The 11,591-nt window shown below is 33.5% G+C and overlaps 1 protein-coding gene across 1 annotated transcript in view; it reads right to left on the minus strand.

The window, feature by feature from the left end:
- Positions 1-11,591, minus strand: part of LOC106471884 — a gene marked incomplete at its 5' end in the record, with an annotated part of 49,883 nt that overhangs the window by 23,832 nt on the left and 14,460 nt on the right. The window contains 3 exons of the mRNA XM_022400498.1: positions 1,804-2,004; positions 3,520-3,751; positions 5,267-5,316. Coding sequence (XP_022256206.1) covers positions 1,804-2,004; positions 3,520-3,751; positions 5,267-5,316 — 483 coding nt within the window. The remainder of the gene's footprint in view (positions 1-1,803; positions 2,005-3,519; positions 3,752-5,266; positions 5,317-11,591) is intronic.

Here is an 11,591-nt window from a genome sequence, read left to right on the forward strand (position 1 = left end):
TAGAACTGGGGATACTTGTGAGTGAAATATGTTAATTGCTAGGTTTAAAACAACTGGGGGATACTTGTGAGTGAAATATGTTAATTGCTAGGTTTAAAACAACTGGGGGTTAGTTGTGAGTGAAATATGTTTCACTCACAACTAACCTCCAGTTATTCTAATCTTAAGAATTAACATGTTTACTGATAGGATTAGAACAACTGGGGATAGCTGTGAGTGAAACTTGTTTACTGATAGGATTAGAACAACTGGGGATAGTTGTGTGTGAAATATGTTAATTGCTAGGTTTAGAACAACTGGGGGTTAGTTGTGAGTGAAATATGTTAATTGTTAGGATTAGAACAACTGGGGATAGTTGTGAGTGAAACATGTTTACTGATAGGATTAGAACAACTGGAGGATAGTTGTGAGTGAAACATGTATATTGATAGGATTAGAATAACTGGAGGTTAGTTGTGAGTGAAACATGTATATTGATAGGATTAGAATAACTGGAGGTTAGTTGTGAGTGAAACATGTATATTGATAGGATTAGAACAATTGAAATATGTTAACTGATAGGATCAGAACAAAAGGGGTTAGTTGTGAGTGAAATATGCTAACTGATAGGATTAGAACAACTGGGGATAGTTGTGAGTGAAACATGTTTAATGATAGGATTAGAACAACTGGGAAGTAAAGTATATTACTTGATAGGATCAGAACAACAGGAGTTAGTTGTAAGTGAAATATATTAACTGATAGGATCAGAACAACAGGAGTTAGTTGTAAGTGAAATATATTAACTGATAGGATCAGAACAACTGGGGAAGTAATTGTAAGTAAAGTATATTACTTGATAGGATTAGAACAACAGGAGTTAGTTGTAAGTGAAATATATTAACTGATAGGATCAGAACAACTAAGAGTTAGTTGTGAATGAAATATGTTAACTGATAGGATTAGAATAACTAGAGGGTAGTCGTGAGTGAAATATGTTAACTGATAGGATTCAAACACCTGGGTGGGTAGTTGTGAGTGAAATATGTTTATTGATAGGATTCAAACACCTGGGTGGGTAGTTGTGAGGGAAATATGTTTATTGATAGGATTCAAACACCTGGGTGGGTAGTTGTGAGGGAAAACTATTCCTTGATAGGATTAGAACAACTGGGAGAGGTGGGGGGTAGTTGTGAAGAAAAAATATTCCTTGATAGGAATAGATGAAAGGAAAGATAGCTGTGACTGAAACTGGATAGAACTTTCATGAGTACATGATTTTATCGTTCTAGAAATTAAATTTACATATTGGTAATCCTTAGTATAAATGATATATGTCCTAATTATGATTGTTTTTAATCATCTAATTTAGACTAAATTGATGAAGACTATTTCTCTTATAAAAGTAACAACTGTTCTAAATTGGATAATGTTTTTCTATTATTCTGTAACATTAACCATAGATCTCTAATAGCTAAAAACTGTCAGCAAGAGTAAGTTAATAATTAAGTGAACAAACTAGCAATCTCTTTTGATACAGAGAAAAGTTACAGCCCATAACATTAGTTAATATGGTAAGTTACTGTAATACAGCTCATAACATTAGTTAATATGGTCTCTTCAGTGAAACTGTTAACTTCATGAAGAAATAGATATAGTAAAATTATATCACAAAAATGTATTCCACAAATAGGAATTATACAAGTTCTTGAGGTTTGGAGACCATTAAAAATTGACTCTTAAGACATATGTGCAATGAATAATTTAACATTTATCTCTACATGAACAGTAATAACCATGTGCAAATCATAAGGTTGTCTGTACCTTTGTTCGAGAAAAATCCTTTGCACTGTTATGTTCTTGATGATGCTGGAATAAAGGACTAGATATCGCAGTTGTAGGAGTAAGGTCTGCTGTATGCACTACAGGAAGATGATGTGGATGTTGTTTCAACTGTGTGACAATATCGCATATTTGTTCAATAAACACAGCTGCATAACTTTCAGCAAGAAGGTCAGTCATAACCTAAAACAAAGAATGAAACTGAGAAAAACAAAGATTTGGTCTGAATAGATAAATGATTATATGTAAAATATATATTTAGGAAGATAAGTTACTGCACGTCAAACACATTTAGGAAGGTAAGTTTTTATATGTAAAACATACATTTAGGAGGACAAGTTATTACATGTAAAACACACTTAAGAAGATAAGTGGTTACATGTAAAACACATTTAGGAAGGTAAGTTTTTATATGTAAAATATACATTTAGGAAGATAAGTTGTTATATGTAATAACACATTTAGGAAGAGATAGGTTGTTACATGTAAAACACATTTAGGAAGATAATTTGTTATATGTAAAACACATTTAGGAAGATAATTTGTTACATGTAAAACACATTTAGGAAGGATAAGTTGTTACATGTAAAACACATTTAGGAAGATAAGTTGTTACATGTAAAACACATTTAGGAAGACATGTAACAACTTATCTTCCTAAATGTGTTTTACATGTAACAACTTATCTTCCTAAATGTGTTTTACATATAACAACTTAGGTAAGTTTTATATGTAAAACACATTTAGGAAGATAACTTGTTATATGTAATACACACATTTTCGAAGACAAGTTATTACATGTAAAACACCATGATCTTTGATACAAGTGACTTATTATTTGTTTTAACCCTACAAGAATCTTCACCATGATCTTTGATACAAGTGACTTATCATTTGTTTTAACCCTACAAGAATCTTCACCATGATCTTTGATACAAGTGACTTATCATTTGTTTTAACCCTAGAAGAATCTTCACCATGATTTTTGATGCATGTGACTTATTGTTTGGCAGTCTTTACATTTGCCTTCTTCTCCAAGGGAATTACTACCAATCTCATCAAGTCTTCTGTCCCTTCGTTTGTCATCTCTGCAGTATTCCATCCATACCTTCTGTTTTCCTGATCTTTAAATATTTCAATGGTACTTTCATCTACTGGCTTACCATATCATTACTTTTCTTCCAGTTGTTTACTCTATTCTTACCATCATTTCTCTTTATCTCTCATTATCTCTTTTCCTTCTTAATTTGTTCTTCAGCATTCTGTACATTTCATGTCAAATCTCAGTATTGACTCCCATTAACAGCATTCCTAATTTTTTCTACCATTTCAGTAACACATACAAAAAAGCCAGTTATGTGACCTAATATACAACATATGTTACTATGCATAAAACAGATTTAAGTATGGATCAACACACATAAAACAGAATATGTCAAGTACCATGCAGAAAAACACACTTCAGTATGTTAAATAACACCTAAAAATATAGTTTATGTAATCCTGTAAACATTTTAATTCTTTGGCATTAAAAATAACCATGATTTATAGAAACATTATGATCCCAAATGCAAACCATTACTTATGATTTCTGATCAGTAGAGCTTAATGAACATTAGTTTTGTCTTGAAGTAAATAAATACCTCTATGCTAATTCTTACCTTACAAATAAACAATTTGTTCAAAAAGATCACTTACTAAGTTGCTTGATATTTCTTCTGGAACAACATCTTCGAGATCAAACTTGAACTTCACATTCTTCCCTTTTGTGGACTCCAACTGGCACTCAACAACAGTTCCATTTTCAACACTCAACACTGTTAGCCTTGGGCCTCGATCCTGAGTCTTTCGGCGTTTCCTGAGCTTCTTACGTGCCACTTGTTTTCCATGAACATCTATTAATCTTCCCTGTTCACTAATGGGCTCAGTTCTATAATTTACATAAAACTATAATCAATATATTTTTAAATCCATTTTATATGTGAGTAATAACGTCACTAGTTCTGTTAAAAGCCATTATTATGTTTGAAATTCCTTTTTTTATACACATCAAACATTATTTTCTGTTCATTAACACAGGAGCTAAGTTAATACAATTAGTTTTAGAACCAATAAAAACTGATATGTAATTAACTGTGAACACAAGTTTTTGTACACAGTAAAACTATTTTACAAAGTATCCTATTTTAAATCTACTGTAGGGCATGATACATATATATTTGCATAAACCTTCAATCTGGAGCTGGTTGAACAACTTTTATATAAAAAGTGGAATAAAGTTCCTTCTACTAGTATTACATAGCTATGTTCTGGTGCTGGTTGAACAACCTGGATAAAACAAATGGAATAAAGTTCCTTCTACACACAGTTATGTTCTGGTGCTGATTGAATAATCTGGATAAAACAAATGGAATAAAGTTCCTTCTACTAGTATCACACAGCTATGTTCTGGAGCTGGTTGAACAGCCTGGATATAAGAAGTGGAATAACGTTCCTTCTACTAGTATCACACAGCTATGTTCTGGAGCTGGTTGAACAACCTGGATATAAGAAGTGGAATAAAGTTCCTTCTACTAGTATCACACAGTTATGTCATGTACTGATTACAAAAAGGAATATAAATTAGCTATTACTTCTCTATGAATGTTTGGATGGTCACATGAGAGACACACTGCACTAAATATGGCTGTAAGGTGCCTCCAGAGCTTGAATGTTAGCTGAAAAGGTATGTAACTGCTCTTTATGAAGAGAATAATTCATATAGAAAAATCGTTAAACAATGTATAGCCAAAGTGAGTTTTCAGTGTTCATCAAGGTAGTAGAAAAACTCTCATGGAGCATGTATTACAGTTGTGGTCAAGACCCATGTCCTCATCCAAAAATCGTAGTTATCAAACAGAACAATGCAACCCCCCAAAAAAGCTACTGAGATAACAAACAAGGGTTTGAAAATAACCAATGACAGGTACTCTAGGTTACTACTTCACATCAACAGCCGTTTTTATGACAAAAATGCCAAAGAAAATGAAGCAAAGCAGTACAATTCAACTACATACCTGTCATGTCTTTCAGTTCCACTGTACTGGATATCTGTACATTTGGTCTGCTCAAGCATGCACTTTGAAGTCCTAACATAAATCATTAGCCAGGTTATGGTTATCTATACATGAGGCAGGGGGCAAAATAGAAATAGTTGTTCTGCAGAGTAGCCTAACATCATGGAAACATCAGTACAGGGCCATGGTTATGTGTGTTGAAAGATCTTGGAGGTATGGGAAAACAGAGAATTGATGGTTCTAAGAAGAAGCCTAACATCGTAGAAACGTTGTTACAGGGCCATTGTTATGTTTATCGAAAGGGCTTGATTGTCAGTAAAAGATGGTGTTCAACACTTAACAATTATTTCACTATTTAAAAAAATAAAATCATTTCTACTGGTACACACCTTTGTTCTGTAGTTTTTGGTCCTTCATCAACTTCGGTTACACTCATTTGCTATTGTATCAAAATGAGAATAAAAAATGGACATGAGAAAATTACTATTACATGATTAAATGTTTACCTGTGATAATACCATGTCTTCCAGAAATAAAAAGGTTAATATTGTGACTGATAATATAACATAACCACACATTAACATCTGAACTATACATATATTTTCTTAATAGTTCAATTAATTTAGCTGTCTGTAACACATAGACACTCTATGTAACATAGTGACTGCATTAGGTAGGCAATCATCGGTTTAGAGGTGTAGCTAATTGAAAACCTTTGCTACTGTAGATCTCAATTTTCTCCAAATGAATCCCAAAAAATTTATGGTGAAAACTATATGTTGAAACTTTCAATTTAAATCTGAAACTTCACAGCCACATAGAAATTAAAAGAGCACATGTTAAACCATTTAAGTACTTTTATAAAGTTTAAATTATAAAACACTTTACATTACTACTGGAATGTATTTGGTTACTACACATATGTTAAACATTAAACTTCTTATTTACATTACTACTAGAATGTATTTGGTTACTACACATATTTTAGACATTAAACTTTTTATTTACAGTATTCCTGGAATGTATTTGGCTACTACACATTTGTTAGACATTAATTTTTAATATTAAAATTAATCAGACTGTGGAGGTGAATATCTAGCAGAAAAACAAAAATAAGAGAGGTTCATCCAGAAAAAATGTTACCATGTTAGTATCCATCCAGAAAAAAAATGTTATCATGTTAGTATCCATCCAGAAAAAATGTTATCATGTTAGTATCCATCCAGAAAAAATGTTATCATGTTAGTATCCATCCAGAAAGAAAATGTTATCATGTTAGTATCCATCCAGAAAAAATGTTATCATGTTAGTATCCATCCAGAAAAAATGTTATCATGTTAGTATCCATCCAATCGAAGATGTTCTCTTCTAATGTGACAAGGCCAGGCTGACTACAACCGAGAAACATTTCTCCCACTAATGTGACAAGGCCAGGCTGACTACAACCGAGAAACATTTCTCCCACTAATGTGACAAGGCCAGGCTGACTACAACCGAGAAACATTTCTCCCACTAATGTGACAAGGCCAGGCTGACTACAACTGAGAAACATTTCTCCCACTAATGTGACAAGGCCAGGCTGACTACAACCAAGAAACATTTCTCCCACAATGCTCAGTCTTGACATTGTGCCTGTGACTTCTGTCTATCCTCTCAAGGATGGCATGTGTGGAAAACATTTCCAGATAATTGATGATCTTTCACCAACTATACACAGGTAGACTCATACCACACATTTGGTAGGATAAATACAGAGAGTCATCTGGTAGGATGAACACAGATAGACTCATAATACACACATCTGGTTAGATGAACACAGGTGGACTCATAACACATACATCTGGTAGGATGAACACAGGTAGACTCATAACACACACATCTGGTAGGATGAACACATGTAGACTCATGACACACATCTGGTAGGATGAACACAGATAGACTCATAATACACACATCTGGTTAGATGAACACAGGCGGATTTATAACACATACATTTGGTAGGATAAACACAGGTAGACTCATAACACAAACATCTGTAAGATGAGTACATGTAGACTCATAACACAAACATCTGTAAGATGAGTACATGTAGACTCATAACACACATCTAGTAAGACGAAGTTCACAGAATAACAAAGAATTAACTGTGTTGAAAAGTGACATTTTGTTGCCCATATCCTTAATAACATTGGGGTACGTTTTTTTATTACAATGTGACAGAAAATAATGTCCAGTTTCTTTCTGAACACCCCTCATAAACAAAACAGCATATTAATAAATGAGACCTACATTTGATCTCCAAAACACCATAAGAACAATTACTTTTTATTTGTATTATTTCTTACTTGCTACACTAATATTTTCTACAGTAATAAATTGTTATTACTAAAATTGTTAGTTTTGCATGAATATGCTTGCATTTGGTTAACTGTGGATTGTAGAAACATTTTATTTCTTAAGGTTAGTGACAGGTTCTTGCATGATATGACAAAAGTATGAACTCCCATGTTTGCTATGAATTTAGCAGTTTAAAGCTGAAAAGTGAGTGAGAGAGAGAAAAAGTTAAATCTATGAATACCATAACTGATTTGTGTCTTTCTTCTCTACAAGAAACAAGAGAAAATTAACACAGTAAAATAGTCCCATAAAACAGCTGACAAGAGAAAGCAGAAAGTGTTGCCAAGAGTAGACTCCATTTCAAGCAGTTAAAATACTTCCAGTTGTTAGTTCACTGAGAAATGTCTGGGTTAAAGAGAAACCACAACTTACTGCAGTTCTCCTCTCCAGTCCTTCCCGTGGTACCTTTTTATCATATTTATTCCCTGGTAAAACATACATTTCATCTGGGCCTTGAAGATACGTTGGTTTTTGTAGTGGAACATGGTTTGCTTCTGTAAAATGGCAACCACTTGTGCTCTGTGAACAAGATGTTAAAGGCTGAAGTTGCTCAACTTCTGATGGTAAAGTCTGTTTTATGGTTATAACATCATCATTTGTATATGTAACTGTGATACTTGGGATGACGGACGACAAGGTTGTTATAGACACTACCCTGTTTTTAACATCCTGAGATCCAACTAAGTTCTGCCTTATTTGTGAAGCACTATGTTCAGCTGCAGCTAAAATTTGTTTTGACACAGTTTCTTGTTCTGAAACAAAATCAAATTTAATAGTGGGGATTGGGGTCAGAGGTGGGGAAGGAGAGACAATTAAAGGAGCCACAAAATGTGACACAGGATGAGCTATAGTGATATCTTGTGAAGAATGAGTTGAAACAGGAAGTGAATGGAATGGGAAATAGATGTTAGCTTGTTCTCGTGAATCAACACTTCCTTCAAGAGTGGAGTGTATCGAAGGTGTGGGTGAAGATGGCCTGCTGAGGAAAATGCATTGAAGTGGGGACAACCTTTCAAAAGCTGGTGTGCTACAAGTTCTTAGTAAAGGTAAGCCACCTGCTGGAAAAGTCTGTGATAGGTGGGAATGGCTGACAGCTACAATAACAGGACATTGATCAGTCACAGGAGTAGGTGGAAGAACTAAAGCACAAACTGAAGAAGATGGTTGATTACGTAAAGTGGGTTTGAACTCAGGAGTGCCTCGACTTTGTGTTCCCTTCTGCACTGTTGAAAAATAATTTCTTTGGCTGGATGACTTTAAGTAATTTCCTTGTTCTGATGGCACACATAAGTATGAACTTCTTGATAATTTAGGTGAATTACATTGTGAGAGTCTTTGTTGTGGTAGTATATGGGCATTCGGTGAGGACAAACTTGGTGGCATCGAAACTAGTTTATCACTGTCAAGCATGCTATTTATAGGGGCAACAATATGAAACTGTTGAAGAGAAGGGTAAGATACAGATGGTGATGGAAGGCCACTGGCTACACAGGACTGGCCAGGTGATCCTGGAGGAGTGTATGTAGAAGACATGCTCAAATGTGGTGAAGTTGAAGTGTTATTTTGTAAACCTGTAGGTAACCCAGTGTAATGCCAAGTTTCAGGCGGTGAGGTTAGGTTTAACGTTTGATGTGGGTAGTGTCGATAACTCACTTTCTGGGAAGACATGTATGGTAATTGATAGGATTGAAATTGCTGTTGTCCAGTTTGGCCCAAAGGAAGTAGACCAGGATGTATACCCTGTAAATAGTTTATTGATGTTTATATTATTCCTAAATTAAGCTATCAGTAATTCCTAACTTGCTATTTAACTGCAACTTGTAACTAAATGCCATCGACAATAATAATTCTATGAGTATATTTCCTCACATTACCAGAAATCAGTGTTTATATCTAAAGACAAACCATTAGCAATAACCTAATTTGCAATTCTGTTAACCAAACCCAAAACAAAAGAAATAATCAGCTTGAAATTCTTGTTAAAAAAAATAATTTCCAGAGAAAATTTAAAAACAGTCAGTAAGAACATATCTACTTTTACTTTCCCTGAGGTACTTCACACATGAAATATTAGCACTTTCCCTGAGGTACTTCACACATGAAATATTAGCACTTTTCCCCAAGGTACTTCACACATGAAATATTAGCACTTTCCCTGAGGTACTTCACACATGAAATATTAGCACTTTCCCTGAGGTACTTCACACATGAAATATTTCACTTTCCCAAGGTACTTCACACATGAAATACTTGCACTTTCCCTGGGGTCCTTCAAACATGAAAATGAACATAACTTGTGAAAATCACAATTACTTGTAGTGAATTATAAGATTTTATCTCTTGATATCACAGGAACCAACGCATACATTATTAATCTAGTTCTTTTGAATATTCTTTTCAAATGCATCTACTTTACTTCAAGTGTTCTCAATCTTTATAATGTTATGTGTTTGGAAGAAGATATACATCATTCTGAATGTTGGTATTAATACTGTGTGTGGAAAGTTGTTCCTGTTTCTCCAGACATCATTTCATACATTGATTGTCATCCTAACATAAACCAAGAGATATAACAGTCACTTTAACCTTCAAATAGTCCAACTTAAGTAAATACTGTATGGTTTTGGCATTTCAGATATCAATCACTGAATATCAACCTAGCATAAACCAAGATATATAACCTTAACATTCAATCAGTCCAACTTAAATAATTACTGTAAGGTAGTGGCAATCAGATATCAATAACTGATTGTAAATCTAATATGAATATAGAGATATAACAGTTTGATAGTAATCTTAACCTTCAAACAGTCCAACTTAAGTAATTATTATACAGTTGTGGCAATCAAATACCAATCATTGTCTTGGTTAATAGCCTATACAATCATCCAAGTCTAATAATTCATTAGTTACTATTTTATTCATTAGTACATGTTAATTATAATTAGCTTATATTTTACATTTTGGCTGTTAATCTCCTGTTATCTTCAGGGAGTTATGAAGAGGACTGTTTGTGGCATGTAATTCTTGCTCCTCTTGTTAAAAAGGCTTTCTATATGTTCAACCAGTGTTATCACTATTAAAGTTTGAAGCACCTAACCATATGAATGGTTTCAGGAGTGGTATCCAGGTTTTGCTGAATTCTATGCTAGGTTGACTGTGTTATCAGTTAGGTAGATGTTTCTTGTGTGTAGTTTATATCTCATCATTTTCATGTTATCCTATTCTATTGTATAATCTTTCACATAATGGTAAAACAGAAATAATAGCATATGAACCACATAAACAAAGCTTTCTATATCTACCTAACTGATAACACATTCAGTCAACCAAGCACAGAAGTAAGGCAAGCCTGGATGACCCTCTTGAAACCAGTCAAATAGTTCATTCATTCAAACTTTAATGGAGGAGACATCAGTTGAGTGTACAGTACACAAGCCTTTTTTAACAAGAAGATCAAGGATCACATACTCATCATTACTACCACATAAAAAGTCCTCAACTCCACAAATAATCCTTCTCAGGACTTTCCTTAAGTCAGCAGCAGATTAGCAGTGAAAATACAAGATATAAACTAACTAAGGTTAGAATCTACTAATAACATAAATACTAACAAATTAATAATTAGGTTTAGGTGATCACAGACTAGTAACCATGACAACAAGAGTCCAACTTAACAACAGTCACTACTCTAAGTATCATATTATTCACTTTGGTTGATTGTTGTTAGCTAACACAATTATAAATCAAAATAAAAACAATGAAATTCTTTTTACAGAGGTTATTGTCATATTGAAAATACTTAATTAAACAGAACCCAATATATTTAATTGTAATGAACACATGTAATTATGATATAGCAGAATCACAATTGATTTCATATAAGGTGACAAATTTTCTATGATGTCCTGAGTACATGTCACAGTTTGATCATCATTAAAACCTCTAGCAAGTTGACATGTAAATATAAACTACACTGGTGTACGAAAGATGAAAATTTTAAAAATAGGCAAAAAATAAAAAGTCTGAACTTTTATGAGGATACTAAAAGTAGAAATTTCAGCCTTTCTCATAATCTTATTGTATGGGAACATAATTTCTCAGTCATAATTCATGGTATACACAAGTCACAATTGATGGTATACACATGTCACAATTCATGGTATACACAAGTCACAATTGATGGTATACACATGTCACAATTCATGGTATACACAAGTCACAATTCATAATATTGTTACGGCAGCGGAAGTCACATGACTCTAGTAACACGACATGATATTTTGGAAGGTTCTTGAATGCTTGAGTGTTTACTAG

This window comes from Limulus polyphemus, unplaced genomic scaffold (assembly GCF_000517525.1).
Source record: "Limulus polyphemus unplaced genomic scaffold, Limulus_polyphemus-2.1.2 Scaffold4936, whole genome shotgun sequence".
Classification (NCBI taxonomy): domain Eukaryota; kingdom Metazoa; phylum Arthropoda; class Merostomata; order Xiphosura; family Limulidae; genus Limulus; species Limulus polyphemus.